General features: G+C 39.7%; 1 protein-coding gene and 1 long non-coding RNA gene across 2 annotated transcripts in view; one reads left to right on the forward strand and one right to left on the reverse strand.

Annotated features, from left to right (window-relative positions):
• The window catches only part of IARS2 (isoleucyl-tRNA synthetase 2, mitochondrial), a 128875-nt gene that overhangs the window by 61888 nt on the left and 42987 nt on the right, over positions 1-24000 (reverse strand). The window contains exons 12-14 of the mRNA XM_085890334.1: positions 22441-22601; positions 5060-5162; positions 4765-4858 (exon numbers count right to left, since the gene is read on the reverse strand). Coding sequence (XP_085746460.1) covers positions 4765-4858; positions 5060-5162; positions 22441-22601 — 358 coding nt within the window. The remainder of the gene's footprint in view (positions 1-4764; positions 4859-5059; positions 5163-22440; positions 22602-24000) is intronic.
• LOC147023271 (uncharacterized) lies at positions 8380-11416 on the forward strand. The gene is made up of 2 exons (XR_015060116.1): positions 8380-8625; positions 10557-11416. It is a non-coding gene; the product is annotated as an uncharacterized LOC147023271 (long non-coding RNA).

Here is a 24000-nt window from a genome sequence, read left to right on the forward strand (position 1 = left end):
TCAATCTTAAAAACAATCAATGCTGAATTTCAATTATATTCCAAATGAACACTTTTGTAGCAGTCGGAGCTGCTGTTAAGCTCAATTCCGCCGTTTAAATTTTGAAAATCGGTTCAGGTTAAGAGTTTGCACAGAGTTTTATTAACAGTGTGCGGAAATTTAATAAACTACGCTCGGAAACGTCCGGAGACACCCAGAGTTTAAGTCCGTGGGAGAAATAGAGCCTTGTGGCCCTGAAAATGCTAATAAATACAAAAAGTAGAAGAAGAACACCTGGTCTCAAATCACAAGAATTATTCACAATAGTGAGAGTCTAATAATGGAACACTCACCTCAAGTAAGCTGGCACACAATGTGATGATCAACACTACTGGTCACGAGAAGGACCAATTCACCGTCGTGCTCGCCTGTACCGCAGACTGTGACGAGCTTTCCCCGTATGTTGTATTGAAGAGGAAGACAATACCCAGAGACAAGTTTCCAGCTGGTGTCATTGTTCATGCGCAGAAGGGGTGGATAGACGAGGGACTGGTCCAGGACTGGGTGCGCATGGTCTGGATTAGTGGGCCGGATGGCGGTCTCTCCCGACGACGGAGCATGCTAGCCCTGGATGCACTCAATTGTCACAAGACCGATAACACCAAAGTGCTGCTCCGTCAGACCAACACCAATCTCGTCATCATCCCAGGTGGGATGACATCGCTCCTGCAGCCCCCTGATGTGTCCCTCAACAAGCCATTCAAGGACAGGCTACATCGCTGCTGGACCGACTGGATAATGAGTGGGGAGAATACCTACACCAAGAGCGGGAGGATGAGAAAGGTCACCCTTCCGATGATCTGCAGCTGGATCGTCAAGGTGTGGGAGGAGATACCGTCGGACATCATCAAGTGAGCATTTCTGAAATGCTACATCTCCAACAACATGGACGGTACAGAGGACAACATCATTTAGGAGGAGGAGGCTACAAATGACGGTGACAGCGACAGGGAGTTGCTCTACCCTGATTCGGAGAAGGAGTTACGTGCCGTCTTCGACGAGGAAAAGCAGACGAGGATTTTCTCGGCTTTAGCTGAAAAGCTTCATCAAACTCAAACGGCCCTGATCCACAAGAAATATGTATGATACCGGTATGAATCCCTTTTCTTCCTTTTTTTAGTGACAAAAAAAAATCCTCTTTATAATATTAAAAAATAAAGAAAAATAAAAACTTCATGGTATCCCTCTCCTCTCTCCAACTTCTTGAAAATGAGAATAAAACTGTTGGACGAAATTAAGCGGACATGGGAGTAAGCATATCGATACCTCCATCACTTTGTTCCGTACAAAGTTAATGTACAAACGTATTTAGATCTAGATCAGAAAATAAAACGATCAATACTGTCATTTATTTTGAGGGTGAAAAACATGGGTACAATTAATACACGGCCGTCGTTTATACACACTGGAAAATACAGTACTTACACAGACTGTCAAATCTCAGTTTCATTCCTGCAAATAAACTGGCGTATTTTATATTGTACCAGCGGAGGGCACTGCACCTCAGACGCCATCCTTTGGATGACGAAATAAAGTCAGCTGGCCTGTCTGCATTTGGGTCGTGGACATTATATATTCCATTGAATCCCTTGGAAAGCAGAGACCATTGTGTGCTGGTGCACTTGCCAATTTCCTTGCAGTGCTGAATGTAGATATTAAAAAAGGAGCACAGATTTCAAGTTAGATTAAGATTATGGTAAGACTGGAGTATCTTCATTCCCTCCCAAGTCAGAAAAGATGGTATCATAGAAGATAAGTAAAAATGGATACAATTAATGGGGTGTGGATAAAGCACAGCCATCTGATGGGCTAAATAGCCATCTCCTGCGTTTGCTTCCTTGCGTTTCCTTGTGAAACTTTAGATAAGTAATGAAGAGGTTTATAGTGGAAAGCCAAAGTTACAAAAAGAGTGGGTAGATAGTGGGTTGGAGCAGTTAGTAAATTAATATTAATAAATAGCCATCTCCTGCGTTTGCTTCCTTGCGTTTCCTTGTGAAACTTTAGATAAGTAATGAAGAGGTTTATAGTGGAAAGACAAAGTTACAAAAAGAGTGGGTAGATAGTGGGTTGGAGCAGTTAGTAAATTAATACATGGGAGTTTGAAGGAGAATAAAGAAAACTGTGCTTGGACTTAGAGATCCAAATAATTTCACAGCTTCTGAACTTCAACGTGGCCTTTGAACAGTTTAAAAGTACATGGCATTGAACAAGTCATCAAAATAACACCATAAAAGGTGAATGCACGCAACCACAGGCAATCTTGGGAAGTAACGCCATCGCTTTTACAGCACCTTTATCTTTATCAGCCAAGCAAAGTACAACCTATGGACATGCAGCAAGGTGAAGGTCCTTCGGATCATTTATCAACACCTGAAATTTTTTTTTTTTTAATTCTGCAAATAAAATTACAAGCAATTTCATATGTGCTTTGTTACAAAATGGTTCTTGGCGATTATTTATTTTTTTAATGCAAATTATTAAAAATACAACTTTGCTTTTTGTTACTGTTCCATTTTATTACCTCTTGTTGAATACATGTTCACCAAAGTGTGTGCATGTACAAGTGTTTGTGCCAACACACATAAAAATATGTTCCATCCTTTCTCACAAGCAATTATAGGAACGAATGACATAAATGTTTATGTTGTGCTATCAAGTCTGATGGTAGGTGCCATCGATAGCCCCGCATTAGTCGGACATTAGTTTGTCTTATTGTACTAATAAGGTCAGCTACAGAAAACTGTGGCTGAGGAATCAAGAATAAAGAATGTATAGTTTGATCTGGGTACCAGCACACAATAGCCTACTCTTTATAAGTGTGGCCTGGAATCCAACGAGAGAGGGGAGAGGGGGAGAGGGGGAGAGGGGGAGCAGATGCATGCAAAGTGTTACTTGTGTTACTTTTTGTTCAGTACAACAGTCTATCTCAGGACCCCTTCAATCACAAATCACACCTAAACAAAATGACTAATAAGCAAGCACACCAAGCATGAGCTATTTTGTCATCCATTTTAAAACCATAGTTTAATATTGTTACTTAAATTCAAAAGCCACTTTTACAGACTGGAAGGGCACTCCGTAGAGCGCACACCTCCGCCCTGTAATGCCTGATCCACGAGAACATATCTGGCCCAATACATTTTGGAGATATCGTGCTATATATCGGTTTCGCCCTTTCTTTCAATGGCGAAGAATCACTATAAAAATTCTAGTAGTCGGATCCAGATTCGGATCTTCACCAAAATCAAATCAAGTCGTCATGGTCACAGACACAACCGGTCCACCAAGTTTCGTCCGAATCCAGACAACTTTTTGAGATATTGTGCCATATATCAGTTTCGCCCTCTCTCTCCATGGTGAAGAATCACTTGAAAAATTACCATATCTGGATCCAGATCTTCACCAATATTTAATCAATTTGTCGAGGTCACACACCCAACCTGTCCACCAAGTTTCGTCCGAATCAGTCCACAACTTTTTGAGATATCCTGCACACAAACAGACAGAAAGCAGGTGAGAACATAATCTCCTTCACCTTCGGTGGCAGAGGTAAAAATACATATTCTTCTTCTCCTTCTCAACATATGCAGCACGTGGCTATTTGCACGTGGCAACATATGCTGCAGCAGCACCTTTGCTGGAGGGATCACAGCTGTGCCACAGATGCAGTACCCCTGTAGGCTATGGAGGAAATTTATTAATTTTTCAGGGTGCTGGCACTGAACTCACCGACTCTTCATTGCAAGACAGTGTGGGATATTGAACGACCACCAACAAATTTTAGCTGATGGAAGACCCACACCTTAATATCCATCCGAGGGACAGCAAAATATGTGATACAACACCTTACCTGCGAAACACCAATCCGACAGTTTATAACAGGATCGATAACAAAACCCAGAATGGATGGCTCATTGGAAAGTGTGCTACCTCTGCACTAGGGTGGTCCAAAATCATAAGGGAAAAATTCAAAATTTGAATATTCTTGGGGCATGTTGATCATTTTGTTCTACCTGACTAGAAAATACTCCTGGCCAAATTTGCCACAGTTCCAAAAATATTTAGGGGTCCATCAAGAGGAAGGAAGTTGTTACATCCGGTGGGGGTTGCTGCATCCGGTGGTTGAGAAGAAGACGTCAGTGGGAGAGAGGGAGACGTCAGTTGAGCTTTCGGTTCGCTGTCGGTCGGTGTTAAAAGTATTTATTTATCTTTTTTTATCTCTCATTTTTTTCTTCTTCTTTTTGATTCTCAGAGTGAGCGAGTATGGCGTGTTCTACACGGAAAAGCATGGAACTGTTCCTCTTGGATCAACCACTGGAGAAATTCACCGACCGCCAGTTGCCCACTGCCCACTGAGAACATTTTATGCTCTTTCCTTTCATTTTTCCTATTAGTATTGTGACATTATAATGAATCTGTTGAGAGACTTTGATGGACCCCGAAACCACCTCCAAATCTGCTAATTTTTTGTTTCTTTGCGTTTTTCAACATCAGGAACAATTTGGCAAACATGGCCGCGAGAAATTCGAACTTTCATTTTTTTGGACCACCCGACTCTGCACCATACAAATATACATGCCAACGAGTGCAATTTACACAAATCGTTTTCTTCTCCATGTGCTTTGTATTACATGATTATTAGGTAACCCACAGACAAAGCAAAATAAGTTGTGTGAGTATTGAGGGATAGAGGCAGAGGTTTACATGTATTATTGTCCCTCTTACTTTCCAAAACAGATGCCCACGATGAACCGCTATCAAACCAGATATCCATGATATCAACTCCTCGTTCAAACTCTTCTTCTGTACTTTTTCCACTCTGTTGGGTACATGGCATTGCAATACAAATCATCAGAAGAGCCAAGTTAGCCATTTTCAGGGCCTTACGGTAACCATGTGTAATAAAACAAGACAAATTAGGTGCTTAAAATGACCGATCCCCAACCAAAGTAACAATCCATGTGGCAAAAAGAGCATAATCCTCCATTAGTGATTCATTAGCAGATATCACAATCTTCACCTTCTCGAGCAAGGCGTTAGGCAGCAGCTCTTGGAGGGGCAGAGTCCACCAACAGTCAGTGCCATGGTCCCGTACCAGCTTTGCAACATGTTGAACAGTATGTCTTGGATTTCAAACAAAAAGATTAAAATGTAAAATGGTGAACGACAGTTGCACAAAACATATTAGATCAAGATGGAGTTGCTCGACGTGAAACTGAATCACAATTTTCATGAACTTTTTAATTTTGTCTTATTAAAAAGATAATTCAAAAGTTTCTCTTTTTTTTATTTATTACCAAGTAGTACAAACACACAAAAAATAAACCTTTCTGCATTGTAAAAGTTCCTTCTGTCTCTAATGTTTTAACCACCTCGTTTTTGTGAAAAAGGAGTCAAGTGATATCCAAATCTCATTTTCATGTTAAAAAAATGGGTGAGAATTTTAGACTGTGAAAAAGGAGGGTTCTTAAAAAAAAAAATAAAAAAATAAAAAAAAATCACAGACACACACGAGTTTGCCAACATTTTGGTCACTAACAGCACAAGGTAGCTTGTGCATAATACAAATATCACACATCAGAACACATGCCGCCGGTGTGTTCTCAGAACATCACGGTCACAAGTACGAGGTGTCGAGTCACAAGGTATTAACTCGGTCCACCATGCAAAGAGGACTCTGCCATCCTAAGCGTGTGTGATGTTTACGATAAGCTGGGCTGATCCAGCTGAAATTTGGCAGCAACATTCCCCCCCTGACTGGTAACAGGAATTGCAAAGCTCGTTTTGGTCACAGGACCAAGTTGGTCAAAATGGCTGACTTAAATTCTTTCAAAATTCTTCTACTCCAGATTCACGAGTCAGAATGCTACCAAATTTGGGTTACAACATTAGGACGGTCCTGACGTTAAATTGCAGAGGCCATGCCGATCACATTATCGGAAGCGTGTCAAAATGTCGGTCCTGCAAATTCCTTCCAAATCTTCTTGTCCTGATCCACCGGTCAGAATGCGACCAAATTTGGGTTGCAACATTAAGCCAGGACCCAGATAAGCTACAGGTCCAGTGGTCATTTTTTTATACGAAATCTTTGGTCGAACTTGGCCCACGTTTGAACCACCGACCTCCCAGACTCAGAGCAGACGCTCCAACCATTACGCCATCGAGTCTCGTATTGCAAGATCAGGGGACACTTAATTGTACCTTTGCTGGCAAGAACATAATCTTTCAAAGCTATGATTTTGGGCAAGGATGATTTTGTCACTTTAAAAAGAAGAATTCCCCATCATATTGTTTTGTTATCTGTTTATTTTAGTCCAGGGGTGACAATGACAGGTTTACAGACGAATCAACCATCAACCCCATGTATTTTGGATGTTGGTATTAACAACGAAACCTATTTATGGTACAAAACATCTAAATATCTGATGTAAAGAGATGAGGATTACAAATTAAGAAATGAGGTTACTGAAAAATGCAAATGTCAAAAAAACAGAAAAAAATAACTCTTAAACTAAATAGCAAAGTCCAACAAAGCCATTTCTATGATGGATTTTCAAAATGACAAGTCTTGAAAGTGGATATCACACAACACGATGAACAGGCAGGAAAAGATGATTTCCGCTCACCCAGCTGGCTTGTTATCCATGCTATAACAATGTGATATATTTAAACATAGTGCTATGTCTCAACGATGATGAGAACAGACAGACTACACCCAATAATGCACACAAAGTGACATCAACTTGACATTCGTGGTTTTTTTTTTTTTTACCTCCGCTACCAAAGGTGGATGTAAGTTTTGCTTTCACCCATCTGTGAGCAGGATATTTCAAAAGGTTATGGATGGACGGATTTGGACGAAACTTGGTGAACAGGTTGGGCGTGTGACAAGGAAGAATTAATTGGATTTTGGTGAAGATCCGGATCCGGATGCGAGGATTTTTAATTTTGAAAGTGATTCTTCACTATTGAGAGATCGGGCCAGAAACTATATACAAGCATGATGTTTCAAAAAGTTGTGGACGGATTGTGACCAAATTTCATGGACAAGTTTGGTAGGTGACAAGGATGAACTGATTAGATTTTGGTGTGTAGCAAGGACGAATGGTCTGAATGCAGATCAGTGGGATAGAGTGGGATCCAGCCTATCAGTGGGATACAAACTGTAAACTGTTCAGCCTGGCAGAGGTATGCGCTCTACCGAGTGCCGTTCTAGTCAGCCCATCCCCCGCGTAGCGGGGAAAGTGGTTTTGCGATCACTTCTGTGTTCGTGTGTCTGTCTGGGCCATAACTTTTGTCATCAAATTTTCAAAGCTTTATTAAGAGAATATGGAGAAGACAAATTAATAATTTAGTCAAAAGGTCAAAGGTACCACTTAGCATACCGAAGAAGAAGTCAGAGTACAAAGCACACATGCTTTGCATTTTCAGATGCTTTCCAGTGAGCTCACCTGGACTTTAGTCCAGTGAATTTATGGGATCGAGAAGTGTCCATAGGTGAATGAGTGAGTGAGAGTCAATCAGTCTGGAAACACTTGTCATTATCGCTTGAACCAAACATATGATTTTGATGAAACTTGGGCACAAGCTTCACATCTGATGCCTAACGAAGGTGTATTGACCGCATCAAAATCTGTGCTCATTAAGGGGGTCTCGACCCCCTTCCCCCCAAAAAGTAAATAGGTATTTGCTCTTTTCTCCAAAACTACACACACAATTTTGATAAAACGACCACAACGTTCATCACCCGTAATGTACCAAAGTGTATTGAGCACATCTAAATCAATAAATAAATGTTTTTAAAATCAGGGTTTGGGGGTGAGCTGTTGCTCCTGATCCAGGTGAGCTTCAGGACGTGCAGTCCTGTTTTCTTTTTTGTTATCATCGTATGTGGAAGAAGAGTTAAAAAAAAGCAAAGTAGGTAGAGCAAACAAGCCTGGGTTTGATGAGGAAATCATAACATCTCAAGATCACCTGACAAGTTAAATGTATGCTATATATATATATCTATATATATATATATATATATATATATATATATATATATATATATATATATATATATACATATATATATACATATATATATATATACATATATATATTGCATTTTCATGAGCAAGTTCATTCATGAATAACACAAGACAAAACTTTTTCTTTAATGACTTGCACTCTACAATTGGGGGTCAATTTAAAATGTTTCAGTAGTGGTGTTAAGGGAAAACAAATAAAGGATCAGTTTTACACTACCAACCAGCACTCCTACTCTAATCCTACCTGAAACACCCAAATAAGAGATGACAAAACCATAAACCTGATCCAAAACAGTTTTTGCTGGAGTATGGCGGGTTATTTGACGCCGGTTAATGATTTGTAGCCTCTTATCAATTGCAGAGCCAGCCCCAGCATTTCTCCTATATCAGTTAAGCATACTTTGCTCACTGTTCACATTCTGACAACTCAACTGCCCGAGATGGACGTGGGTGGGACCGAGCGGGACAAGTAATGAGCTTGTCATGATATCAAATGAAGAGAGGAAAGAAACTTGTGTCAACAACAGCTGTGGAGGAAGAACAAGTGTTACAGGTGAGTTGCATCTGGTTTCGAGAATCACATCGGCTTGTCAGGTTTCCTGCCACATTGTTGGTTTGTGATTCCAATATAACTGTTCAAACTTTACCAAGCAGTTTGACAAAATGGCATAATGCTTGTAATTTGTAAGCGTGTGTGTATGTCATAGAAAAAAAAATATATATATATATATATATATATATATATATATATATATACATACACATACATGCATTATGTAATATATAGTGTCATATATTTCTGCGTACAAGGTTGAGGCTCATGGAAGAGCAAGAACATGGAACAGATCAGGATGCAACAGAACAAAAGAGATGTGTGCGTGGGAAAGTGGGGAGGGGGGCATGGGGAGGGGGTTTGGGGGGGGGAGAGCAATTTCCACTCACCTAAACAAAACTGATTTGAAAAGTTCAAAACAATCAAGTTCCAAATGAAAAGTCAAGCTTTCGAGGTCACAGACAAATTTACGCAAAAAAGTGAAAAGTCAGATTATGTAACACAAATCAACTTGTTTGAAGACAGATCTATGTAGTTGAATGCAACAAATGGAATGAACACCAAACAGCAAATATTTAGAAGTGACTACTGTGCATTATTCCCAACAAAAGCAACAGTGGAAAATATCTTGGCTGTGTTTTGATCTTTTGATTATGGAGTGTAACGCTTTCGAATGAGCACATAGAGATATTCATTTTAGGGTGATACAATTGTTGAGTGATTATTGCAAGTTTGCTGTGATTGGTACAAAGTCAAGATAGTCGAAAATTCACCGACTTCTAAACACGAGTCTTCCAACGATCACTACAACTTCGACCGACTTAATGGGTAATATTTTGAAACGGCAGGGCTGACTTTAATGCAACTCGCCATCTTCCCAAGCACCTATATTATAGACGACGATTTAAATGTTGACTCTCCCAAAATGCAAAAGCAAAAGCATGATGTTGTATTTTACAATCCAAACCTCTGTTTTAAAACAAGATACTTTTGCTGTTTTTTTTTGTTTTTTGTTAATGCAAATACAGGACAGTATATTTGGATTTGCTTATATACACAGCACAGGACCTGGCACAACCCTGCCATAGTATGAAATGCTTTGAATTCCGACCAAAGCAAGATATTATATATATATATATATATATATATATATATATATATATATATATATATATATATATATATATATATATATATATATATATATATATGAGCAATAGGTTGTTTGGATTAATGACGAACAGCTTGACAAAGTTAATTTTGTTGACATTAAAATGGACGCGAGAATGAGAAGAATACATTTAAGCCTTTAAAATAACCACAAAAAATACATCAAGACAAATCTTTGTAATGTTCTTCCATAATCATAATACAAATGGCCTGACGATTTTATCGACAAAAGCCAGACGTGTTTTGCTTTAAAACGGCCACTCGTGAACAAGCCATACAGAGGTACAAAAAAGATCTGAGAGCGAGAGAAGATAATTCCACTTCTGCCTCTCATAAAAAATCAGTCATTTTGACAAAAAAAGGTGGCTGATGGCAATGGTCATCAGCCAATTAAGCAATTTCTGGTGCACAGTCATTGATATCGTTTGATAAAGCCTGGAATTGCCAGAGAAATAGAAAATAAACCCCATCTTATCCATCCCATGCATCCATCTTGTCCACCCCATGCGTCCTCGCCCTACCCCTCATTCCTCCCCTTCCCTTCCCTTATTTGTCAAAGTCTTCCTCTATTTTATCCTTCAACCCTGCTGTTGGTGTCCCCACTCCCCAACCGCTCCTCCTTCATACCGTTCCTTTTGTTCTGTTGTGTCCTGATTTGTTCAGTGTATCAGCTCTTCCATGAACCTTGACTTTGTATACTCAAAAAAAATACATTCAAAAGTAAAGTAAACGTCTATTTTAAGTGGTCTTTGTGCCTGCAGCCTACTGAAAAAAAACCGGAGAGGACAAAGGGGTGCAACGTGTGAACTTCAGAAGTGAACACCTAAACTGGATTCTGCAATACAACACAATTCTGCTCTCCACCACAACCACGAACTTCCCAAAGAACTTCACATCATTAGTCCATGCAGACTATAACACTGAGGCCGGAAGAGGAGATGGATAGAAGGATTGCAAAAATTTTTGCAATCTTTTCAAAGTGACAGGACCTTCAAATGGATAACATCTGTGCTGTTATTCCTTGTTTGTCTCTCAGAACTAAAGGGAAAAAAATGTGCTGCATTGGGTGTGATCTCAATGTACTACACTGTATATATGTGGAATGCTTATTTAAAAACTGTTTGTTCCTGGACAAAAACATGCTTCTAGATTATTCACTTTGCAACACAACAGTGTGCATCAGGTGTAACAGCAACTCCATGTGGATGGTTTAAAGCTCCCAGTGGAGTTACTGTTACTTTTGATGGACATTTCCGAACAAGTACCGACTATTTATCACTACCACCAAGAAACACCTGTAGATGTAAACAACCTGAGTTCATTCAGCAAGGAGTATGCAACCGGAACAAGGGAAGAGTGAAGTCAAAGGTTGCCCATAAAGCAGCAGTGAGAACACGCAGGGCATTGGGCAATGACCTATGATTTGACAGCTGGTTCCAACTCCCACCTGTCAGTTTCGTAGGTCAAAGTTCAGTGTCCAAGTGATCATCGTTTTTCAATTATTGATCAAATGCCCCAAGGGAGGTACCACGCAACTGACGATAATAGAAACGGTTCAGTCGTGCTGCATCATAACTGTATGACTTGTTAACGATCTGCAAAATAAATTCAGCACAGTGAATACATGCCGTTTGGATGGGGTCATTGTGCAAAGGTACAGAGGAAAGAAAATGGGGCCACGGTGGGTATCAAGCTCATCCAGAAAAGAAAGAAGCATTAACTGTATATATACATATATATATATATATATATATATATATATATATATATATATATATATATATATATATATATAATTATGACAGATCAATACAGCTGGGATTACCCATTTTAAGATAAAATAAAAAAGGCACAAGCAACTAACAAATATAACAACTCTACTCCAACAACGGATAAATCTAAGTTCATCGACCATGAACGAAATGTCACCTGAAGCGAAGTTTGCTCTTTATCGATATGTGCCTTTTCTACTAAAAATGTTTTACACACATCTCAAAGAAACGTTCACAATCGCACCACCACCACCACCACCACCACTTTGCAACAACAGCACAACAATAAAATACTCAATGAACAATAAAATACTCGATAAAATACTCATTCCCCGTGATCCGTCCATCTGAACAAAGCCTCCAGTGGTTCTCCAGAGTAACATTATCTACATTTTGTACCAGTTACCAAACCACACTTAAAAACCTATCAACACAAATTTGACCCAACTCAGAACCTATCGACACAGCCCATGCTGTGACCTTGAACTCGACACGGCGCAACACCCAATTACAACTTGCTCTCAAATCGCACACGAGATAACGAACATTTCTCCTTTACTAGATCTTTGGAGGAATCTGGTCAGAGTGTACGGCTTTCCTGGGGTTTTGGGGCTTCCAGTGAGGGCAACTGGGACTACTGATGATTACGATACAACAAACACACATGTAAAAAGGATCGGTAATAACGGCAAAAACATAAATTGTTGGCTTACAATGGACATGAATGACTCAATGTAAACAACCTCAATTTATGATTTAATGTCAGACACGGAGCATCTGCTGTGCAAGCACCTCAGAACTGTGGCGAGTTGAGAGCGTTCAAGTGATAAACCAGCATCGAGTGCTGGACTAGTCAAAACGAGTTAACTCGAGAGCAAGGACAGATTACCAGAGAAAACATCTCGAGAGAAAGAGCGGTAAGCACGGGAACATTTCAATTCGACCTTAAATAGCCAACCAATGCAGATTCATTTCGAACAGAACCTTGACTTGCGCAAACAATCGGCTTGCTATTGACACTGATAATCTCCAAGGTATCTAACCACGTCTCGCACACCTTGAGAAAAACAAACAAACAAGGGTGCCTAGTTCATGTACAGTATATAGAAACACTCTCACCTCAAGCACACCACGACAGTGAATACGGATCTAACTACATAAAACAAAAGTGACGACGTAAAAACCGAACACAAATCTGCACAAAATCAAAAATATGATCCAAAAATTGGGAGGGACACTCTTAGCCAAAGTATAAACTGGAAAGTCAAAAGAACTGTCATGCATTCCTTTTCAAATTATATATCCAATCACAACGAGGTGTTCAAGCTCACCGATTTTTTTTATATTTTCAGGACGGCTGCTTACACCAACATTAAAGAAATGACAAATAAACAATGTAGACATTTGAAAAAAATTGAAACTTCAAATAATAATGCGTTTCCTTGCAAGGAATTGCAATGCAGGAGGCGGCCAATTGGCCCATCAAGGCCCGCGCCGGCATTGCCAACGTATTGTTGTTTGTCCGTGCTCCATCCTGCTGAGCATCAAGCAAGGAAGTAAGGAAGCAGCACGTATATTTTTAAGGTCTCTGGTACAACTTGGCTGGGGTTGGGTTCAAACACCACGAACCTCCCAGACCCACGGCAGATGCTCGAGCCATTATGCCACCGAGTCTGGTTAAACAAACTTCGATTTAACAACAAACAAAAAAAAAGACTTCAAGTTTGTTTTCTGTTCCTTTGATATTTACCAACAGTGTACACCCACCCGATGGGCAATCTTGTTCCAGGCATGCAACACGTTCTTCTGACACATACCTTTATTTGGGTGGTGTATAGGCAACTGACGGCTCTGTATACAGGAAAAAATAATAATAATAACCCGGGTTACGTGCATGAAGCAAAAACATACCGACTGCAGACAATTCAAAACACCTCACAGCACTGGAAAACGTGGGGAAAGGAATACTGTACTGTGAATGGTGGAAACTTGTAATAACCTTCCCAACCTGGAGGCGGCGCTACACGATACACATTTACATCGAGAATTTGCATCCCACCCCTCCCCACCCCCAAACACTCCCAAGACCATTGGCAAAGATAAAAAAACACCCTTCTACATTAATTGAGGTCATGCTGATCCGATGTAGCAAGTCTACATGTAATTGGCCCAGAACTGTATGAGTAGTGCACCAAATAAACAAACACACAAACACCAGTCTGTAAATTATAGAAAGGATGATTTATATTAATGCCGTTTTACAAGCACATCTAATGCCCTGTATTTTATTATTTTCGCTGAGTATTCAATTCGTTTTTTTTTTGTCCCATCGAGACCCAGATGTTACCCTCACGACTATTAATTTAGGATTGAAATCCATCTCCAACTGAATAAAAGCTAATGGTCACTTGACAGGAAAAATGAATAACACGTTGTTTACCAATTCCATAACTACCATAAATGTTGGTGTTATTGATGAATTGAAATTGTACTTTTCTTCATCCGTGTTATTTCCTGCTGTATTCCACATCGATTTCACCTCATCTCATTTAGGCCATGAGCGACACAACATATCGGGTACCATTCCGGCTGACAAATTCCCCCCCAATGATTTTTTTGAAAGATCTGGACATGTACATCTTTAAAAAAAAAAACATTGGGGGGGGGGGCATTTCTAGGGAGTAGCTTTGTGATTGAATTAGGTAAGTTTCCATAGCAACCATATCACAATACAGTGAACATAAAAATGGTGCTCCATGTAAATGTCAATTTGTGAATTGGGATGTGACTGCATGTATAAATATGTGATAATGCTTTATACGATGGAGGCATGGCATAATCTACTTTCCTAAGTGTATGTGACAATCTATGCTCAACGTGTAGTGCAGCCTCTCTTAAATATGTCTAGCTATATGGCACAGTACTCCACTCAACCTTAGCAATGTGAAACCAGGATGACTGTTTTTCTCAAATACCTACATGCAGCAGGGACTGAATAAGTTGCTCAATTAAGAAATTAGCGCAAGTGGAAGTACATCATTGGATATTATATATCAAAATATTTGCTATTGGGTCTGCTTTTCGAGAGTGGTGGGCTTGGAATCCCAGCATCCTGAGTTCAAATCCCGCTTGTCTGTTGAATTAATACCAGGTGGGGTTGACTCAGCTTGTTATCCTTCTGAGGTCGGCAAAATGAGTACCAGCTTGCTGGTATCCTGCGTCGGAGTGGCGACCCGTCCAGGATTGTGCCCAATAGCCCAGGAGACTGCTTAGGCAGCACCAACGCTCTGCACAGTGTAGGGTCCCAATGGGTGGATGGTCTGCTTTCAGAAAACCAATATTTTCAAGCTGGCAATTTAGTTCAGCTAAAAATTTTTTTAGAATTTTTGCAAAAAAGTTAAAAATATATTATAGTGCTAAAAATAAAACATGGAGAGCTTAATGTCTTTTAGGCTTTTAATGCGACTGAAGAACATAGTCTTCCTTAAAATAAAAGGATGTACTTTTATTTGCAGATGTGAAGACACGATGACATAGACTGCAGGCTACATGCACATGGATACGGACTTGGAATCAGATATACCAAAGAAACGCAGTAGAAAAGAGGATTTCCACAAGGGAGTGCATCATTTGTAAGGAGCAGGGATCGAGCGATGAGTTTTGGAAAGCAAAGGATGAGGAGTCGTGGGACAAGCTTTTGGATGCAGCAGTGCTTCAGCAACGTAATCAGTTGCTGAAGTAAGAAAAGGATAAGGATGTTCCAGACATTTATTATCACTCAGAATGCAGGAAAGTTCTGCCACAAGAAAACATTGGCATTTTTGAAGAAAGAACAAGACCCTTCATGTTCAGCAGATGTTGGAAATAATAAATCCTCACAAATAAATAGTAGAGAAAAGGGAGAGTCTCCTGGGCAGGGTGTACGCTGAAGTTTGCATATACGTCAAAGGGACCCATACCAGAGAGCCATTAAGCCAAGCAGTTGATTTAAGGTCTGATACAATGATCAGAGAAGTAGCCAGAAAGAAAAGTGACATTAAGATAATATCCATATCAGAGAGAGTTAGTTGGAGCAGAGGTCCATTTCCATAGATAGTACAACAAATACTACACATTGGAAAAGAATACTGACAACACTGGCGAAACAAAAAGCGACTGCACCAAAGAAGAGGATTCAGAGAAGGAAAAGGAAGCATTCGCCATTCTCTTTGAGTTTATGCACAGTGATCTTTTCCTCAAACCTCATGTTGTCCCTATGACATATCTGACATATCACTTGGTAACTACTATGAACTCACAAGGTATTGAAACTATTAAAGACAGTACGAAGAAACTCAGTAGATGAAAATCAATGGATGAATTAGGGAACGGTATCAAAATTATAGCAGATGCCAAGGGAAAGCTACACGTCATGCCAGACAATTTATTGAAAGCTATGTTAGTTCAAGAGAACGAGTTAAAATCTCGAAGATCAAAGGATCCCACTGAGATGATAAAGACGTACGTGATAGAAATACGCCATGCAGTCAAATAATCCTGCACAGAACAGGAGTGGCTACCACAGCCAGAGAGACTCAACACTGATTTTCTGAATGTGTTGTTGGGAAGAGAAAGTACCAAGTCTCTTCCACCAGGCAGGATAGACAGAGATGAAGATGGTGATGACAGGGAAGACAGTGATACTCATTACAATGAGATGCAAGCAAATAAACTGTACGTATTCTCTCAATTACAAGCTTTGCAACACAAAGTGTTAATATTGGTGTATGATTGTCATGTCAACAGTTTATATTATGTGTGGCTTAACCAGATAAATCAATACTTTCAAAACGAGACTGTTTCTTTCTGGTCACAATACTTTCATTTGCTCAAATCATATCAGATGAAAACTGTCGATATGTTTCAGACAATACATAGTTTTTGTTGCTTTTTTATTTTTTTGCCAATTTGTTTATATTTTTTTCATTATCTACATGTTCTCGTCAATAAATTTGTGCGAAAATTCACAATTATGCTTTACTGTAAATTTAGTCTTTACTAAGAATTACAATTTTGTTTGCAGTTTATTTCTTACTCAAATTAATACAACACACGTATAATCATGATATGATTCAGAGTAAATTCAAACCACATATACGCTGATCCTTTTCATGCTTTTGCTCGGTCATCAGTACAGCTATTAATTTTAAATTATTTAATTTCATTTTCTGATCAGATACTCGTATTTACTTTTGCATCGCCTGCCATTGCATAATTGTCGGCACAGAGCAATTCGTCGGTTCCTCCGTGACGCTGTCGATCTATATGTTGGAGTCTCCAAAGTTACATCTTATGTCTGACTCGTTCACAATTCCACAAGCCTGCATGTATGTGATGAATTGCTTTCATATTTGGAGTACTCTTTCATTATTCAACTATTTGTGTGCATGTTTGAAGATCCAACGTGCAAGCAGGTGACATCACCTTTTCAGGGTTGATTTGTTATTAAATTGCATTTTTCATTGAATAAATATAAACCTGAAATTTGTAGTGATTAAAAATAGCAAAAACCAAATGTTTTAAACAGCTCAGAGACATATTTGTAAAGTCTTTTTCATTCTGGATGTTAAAGCAATTTGAATATGCTACAAAATGTATGAACATGCAATTTGGGGGGTTTTTTGTTCAGACATATTGTCATTATAAACCTGTTCATGAATGTGTGTGCACATCACAACCCGATTCAAGTGGTGGAACAAAATAACGCAAGAGCTAAAGAAATATTTATCCTCTGATTACCTTTTCAAAGTAGATATCAGCCCTGTTAGTATCATGATTCTTGATGGATAAAAATAGAATAAAAACTGACAAAGAATGACAACAAGGAAATATCTACTGTGTGCGGTAACTGGTTCCAAGTGCGGTATTTTGTTCAACCACTCTACTATTCCTATGTTTCACTTTGGACGATGAAAAATGCATTAAACTGCCAACACTGCGTTGTTATTTGTCTTTGAAGCCAATGGAACATATTATTTGTGATTTAAAAAAAAATAAAAATAAACCAATGTCATCCGCAGGGTGACCCGTATCTTGCCAAAAGGTGACCACGTGTGACTTCTTTAAGGTCACACTGAGGTGAACAGAGCTGCTATCCACCAGGAGCGACTCCTTGCGGAATATCTGCCTACGAGAGATTCCGATGAGAATCGTTCTACAGAGTAACCATGAAAAATATGCGTTTGCCTCATAATGTCACCAAATGACGTCATAATGTCTCAAGCTTGACATATCTAGAAAGCACTCATCGAGGTGTTCAATTTGAGGTACAACACAATATGGTTCCTAAAACTTGAAAATTTGACCTTGGGGTCAAATATGTTTGACCTCAGGCGCTAACCATGAAGGTCAAGGCCAATCGCCACCAAAAATTAATCAGCTGAGCGCCAGACCATGAACTATATTCCCATGAAGTTTGAAGACGATCCGATCAAAATTACTCAAAAAATAAGGGTTTCGTCGACTCCCCTGATTTGCGACAAAGTGACCTTGACCTTCAAAATTTTATGCGCTAAAAGGGACCTCTATAGGCCTCTGATATGCGAAGTTACAAAAATTTCCAATGATAACTGTGCTCTGCAGAATTTTTTATAGGTGATTAGACAAAAAATAAAAAAAAATAAAAAAAAAATAAAAAAAAGACAAGCTGACTAACATATCTTGCAAAAACTTCGTTTTGGCAAAATAAAAATAGTCATATTTTTGGCATATATTTTCAATTACTTTCAAATATCAAGCTCTTAAATGCTACTACCTTTTTGAAAACATGTACAGAATATGTAAGAACAATACAAAGCTCCTCTATAAATAATGATAAGTTGAATTCAATAACCACAAGTAGTGTTGCGGAAAGAACAAGCATCTGTAGAAGAGATCATAGATGTGCATGAGGTCATGATGGGCATTGCATTTGAAAGTTTGGCTGAGGAAGATAAGACAATAGAGCAATGAATGCTTTGCCCCAATCAGGAGCATAATGGGACAAATGGCAGAAGGTGGGCAACCAGTCTGAACTTTGGGAGGATGAGCAAATGAAGGTTTCTCGAGGAATGTATGCAACCCAAGTTGGCTTGGGGAGGGTAGAGGTAGGAGAGGGAAGTAGGAGGAAGGCCAGATACAAGCTATATAATACAGAGCCCACCAACCTGCCACCTGTGGAAGAGTGACATTCCTTCAGAAACTACCACCTGATGCGAGATAAAAATAGTGCTGAAGGCCTTGTTTTACAAACTGCCTCAAGAGAAGGTTATGGTAGATCATGAGTTCAAGGAGATCCAGGGATTGCCCCTCTACCAGTGGCTGTCCAGAGAGGTACATTGGATAGTTTGATTGGCAATTCTTGTGGAGAGACGTATGAGAACGAATCACTTTCCTTCCAAAAAGCATTCAATAACTCTTTCATCAAACAGTGATGTGTGTGACCACATTGCCGATTTAGGAATCCAGAGAAAGAAACTTTACATAAATGCAGATGTACTGGTCTATCCTTCTCTGTCAACCTCCATTCATCCCCCAGTTGTCTCTTCTGCTCTTACCCCCACAAAAGCACAAATGCCCTTGCGCATGACCCCCAACCCAATGGAATGTGGTTTTAAACACACCCCTCCCACTCACCACTTCTGATCCACGCACACCTCTCAAACTGCACACCCATCCATGCACAACCCAATCCTTTCCATCTGGTCCCAAACAGGTCAGGTCAGGTCAGGTCAGGTCAGGTATGGGAACATGTACCAGAACAGTGCGTCGCTGCGTCTACTTTCCACCGGTACTCCAGGGGCCTCTGTCTTACAATCCCCTCGGCAGACGCTTGGCCCATCCATATCTCCTTGAGATGCCGATCAACCTGCTGCAACCACGAGGCATGTGGTCGGCCCATTGGCTTCCTCCATTCACGAGGCTCCCTAACATTTGAAGCTTATGCTCCTTCCCAATCATGACTTCCTCTCCGGATGTAATCTGTCTCACAGAAACTTTTCTTTTCCAGCAAGTCACAAACTCACTCAAATCCCTCCCTCGGTATTTTTGCTACAGTTTTGACACCCAATTTCCATGTTGGTGGCAGTGTTGCAAGCTCACACCAGAAGATTTGTCCTATTCCTCAATGCTTAGGGAATCCCTTTGGATCCATTCAGTTCTCAAAAATAACCATTCATTTCACACGGTCAGGTGCATGAAGCTGCGAAGGCAGTTTCATTGGCTAGGGTACACAATCCTGGATGGGTCACCACTCCAACACAGGATACCCGAATGGCTCATTTTCCCAGAGTGACAACTCATTTTGCCAACCTCGGAAGGATGAAAGGCTGAGTCAACCACCTGGTATTATTTATGGCACAACAGGATTTTGTACTCAGGACCAAAGATCTTAAGACAGCCACATAAGCATCTCTCTATAGCAACATCTCATTCAAGTGCATGATCTACCACACTCCCAAATACGATGATAATGTACGAGGCTCTCGAAAAACTTTGAATCCCTTTTATCATCCCATCCTAACTCCCTCTTCCAAACTGGTGGTGGCTTCAACTGTCACCATTCTGGCTAGCTTGCTGTTGGTCCTCCCAACACTGTCTATTATATTGCAGCCAAGGCTTCTTTGCCACTTCCAGACTCATCCAATTTGTGGGATTCTCAACTCACATTTTCCCAAATGGCTGCCACCCTTTGTTTTCAATGGTAATGTCAAACTTTAAATCCCACCTTCCCTGTTCCCCTTGGCTCCTCAAATTATGTGCTCTTGAAAGTGAGTTGTGCGTCCCTGGTGATCATCAAGGATATAACTCGGTAAAGAGGAGGTGAGGAGTAAGCCTGGATGATTTGAGTGGTTACTGGAATGTATGCTGGATAAAGTAAATGTATATAGTGACATGCATTCTGGAGATGGAGAGACACAGTAAATTGAAAGAAAGAGGTAGTATGTGTGTGTATAATATATATATATATATATATATATATATATATATATATATATATATATATATACATATATATATATATATATATATATACATATATATATATATATATATACATATATATATATATATATATATATATATACATATATATATATATATATATATATATATATATATATATATATATATATATACATATACATATACACACATATATACACATACACATATATACATACACACATACACACACACAATTTTAAAAGAGGCCACCACTTTGTGTGCAATGCGAGAGCAGCATGACCTGTGTTTAAGATTCTTGGTGGGAGAAGTTAATATGGGAGAAGCTAATCAATAAAAAAATTCCAAAATGGGGGTTTTCAAACCTACAGGGTGTTGCATGGACTGGTTCTTACATGGGAGAGGGTGGGTGCGTTGTAAGTGCATGAAGGAAACAGAGATGAATTGCTAAAATTTGTTGAAATGCAAGATATTTTAAAAAGTTATGTCAGTGAAAGTGAAATATCAGAATGACGGCAGTAAAAGCAACTCTCTTTGCCAGGCATTGCTATCACGAGTTGAGTTAATCTTTCACCCGCATTTTTAGAAAACACTCAAGGGCCTCATTGCTCGACAGCTGAAGCATTGGATTAACCACAAACCAATCATATTGCTACATCCACGGTAACAGTGCACTGTGCGATTTCTCCTGAAAATGATCAACTCCAATGGTTTAAAAATAAAAAACCCTAACAAACAAAAGTGCATCGAGTCATAAGAAGTACGACTTCAAATGCATTCATCATAACCTCCGTCCACCGTTATGTTTTCACACCTGTCTGTCTGTCTTTCAGGATATCATAAAAAGTTGTGGATGGATTCAGAAGAAATTGGTGGAAAGGTTGGGTGTGTCACAATGACGAATTATTTAGATCTTGGTGAAGATCCGGATCTGGATCCGATAATTTTTTTTTAAGTGATTCTTCACTATTGCGGGATAGGGCTAAAAACGATATAAAACACGGTCTCAAAATGTTATCCACAGAATCAGACAAGGATTGGTGGACAGGTTGGGTGTGTTGCAAGGACAAATCGATTCCATTTTTGCGAAGATCTGGATCGGGATCCGGATATGAGAATGTTTTTTATTTATTTTTTTTTCAAGTGATTCTTGACCATTGAGAGGAATGTCTAAAATGACACTTTTTTCATTATTTTTCAAAAAGTTGTGGGCGAGTTATCACAAAACTCGGTGGATGAGTTGGTTAGGTGACAAGAACAAGCCGATTTGATTTTGGTTCAGGTCCAGATCTAGAACCGGCCTATGAGTGAGATACCGTAAACTGTTCCGCCTGGGGGAGGTAAATGAAGCATAAGTTATCTCTGTTATTGAAAAATCACATGCAACATTTGCTGCAAAAATATTTGCCGAGTTGATGAAACCACGTAAACCACAGTGTCGTCTCAAAACCAGGCACCCTGAGCAAACAAAAATAAAATAAAATTTAAAAAACCTCGATTTTTTTTTTTCAACACAGAAAGGAACAACTAAATCCAGGCTTTATGCAAATGGAAGTTTTCAATCAAAAGTAAATATCCTCAACTGTGAAAGACTCTAATGCAGTCTCGCTACAAATTGCTCAGTCCAAGTAGGAACTTATCCTGCAATTCTGCAAATAAATCATGTAAATTTTGGCAACGACAATGCCAAAAAAGCTCAATGCCCAAGTCAAATGATACCGTGAAACAAGACATGAGATGTATGAAATCAAACAGGAAGTTATGCACAAAATAAAATATTCTTCATTTGGTGTGTTGAAGTCTGCAACTTGTTAAGACAAAAACAAAACAGAAAATCATGCTTTTTAAACCAACTGGCAGAAAGTGCATTAATCAAACAGCAAAAACTCACTTATTAATAAGTGCCTGATGTGTCTGGCAGCTGTAGAAAACAGGAATGGGAACACCCCAGCTCCGCTGACGAGAGATGCACCAATAGGTGCGCTGCGGTAGCAATGCCTGCATGCTGCCTCGTGCCAGCTTTGGATGAGTCTCCACATTCTCCAGAGCAGCCTATAAATTAATGGGAGAAAACAGAAACAAAAAAAACGATTGGAGTCAATGAAGGAATGCAGTTTATTGCAGAGCTCACCGACATAAAGGTAGGAGAATCCAATATCAATGTCTAGAGAAGGTAGAAGAAAGACATGCGAATTAATAGAGCATTCATACTGAGACCTGTAGTTGAACGGCTATCAAAATTTAAAAGAAACCCCCAATGCAGTCGGAAGACTGTCATTAAGGGCCTCCATAAAATGTCGAAGGATGTGAAAAAGTGAAACCAGTTGGACAAAAGATACTTAAGACTGAGACAAGGTTTCATCAAGACAACGAAAGGGGAAGGATTCAATGATGTCATTAAATTTTGTTAAGCAGATGATGTATGGGAATAATTAAGTGAAGCATCCTCAACTGTTGAATAATAATAATAATCATCATCATCCTCCTCCTCAGAGCAAAAGTGGTCTTCATATTTAGAGAAGTGCTTGAATGGGTAAGGTTGGCCTGGTTTCACTCATGTGGTGAGTCGGTTGCCTTGAAGCAACTCTGAAATCTGACCGAAGGCAACCTCAGATCATTCCAAAGGCAACAGGTGTCCACTCTCAGGAGAGACAGAAAACATCTGACCAACCTCAATATTTAACTTTCAGTCATCTCCCTCTTCTAAAACCTGGTGGCACCATCATCTGGAGTGTGCTCACCATTTATCCCTTCCTTTACTTCAAATGGCACAACAGCCGACTCCACTCATGAGAAGGCCGAATGCCTCAACTTTGTGTTTGCTTCCAAAATCTTGTCCCCCAACCCCTCGCTCCCTGAACCCACCCTACCAAGTTGCACCCAACTGCTCCTAGACTCTGTCTTTTCAGCTGAAGGTGGGGAAGCTTCTGCCAACCGTCGACTCGGATTCTGATTCTGCAACTGTACCAGAAGGCATCAGCACACCGGCAAACCTGCTCTGCTCCTCTTGAGCATCCTCTTTCTGTAATGTTCATCCAATATCATTTGTCCTAGATCATCTTCTGTCTGCTTGGAAGTCAGCCAATATCACCACATTACATAAACAAGGTGAAACAGCTCACCTTAACTGCACACCTATCAGTATACTTCCAATAATCAGCAAGGTCATGGAATGCATCATTGCAGTTGACATCAAATCCTTCCTTTTCTCCAACAGCCTCATCTCAGATCATCAATTCAAATTTCGACGTCATTGTGCCTTGGACATGCTGCTTCTACTCTCCCAACAATGGATGGAGGTCCTCAATGTCATACAAGACATCATGGAGTCTCTCGAGACACATGTTAAGCATTCAATAAAGTCTGACACCCCACATTGCGAAACAAAGTATCTGCCTATAGCATATCCAAGGCTAACTCCACACATGACTTACTGACTCCCTTTACTCTC

The sequence above is a fragment of the Eptatretus burgeri genome, chromosome 7 (genome assembly GCF_056783735.1).
Source record: "Eptatretus burgeri isolate ZD-2024b chromosome 7, Ebu_testis_v1, whole genome shotgun sequence".
Lineage (NCBI taxonomy): Eukaryota > Metazoa > Chordata > Myxini > Myxiniformes > Myxinidae > Eptatretus > Eptatretus burgeri.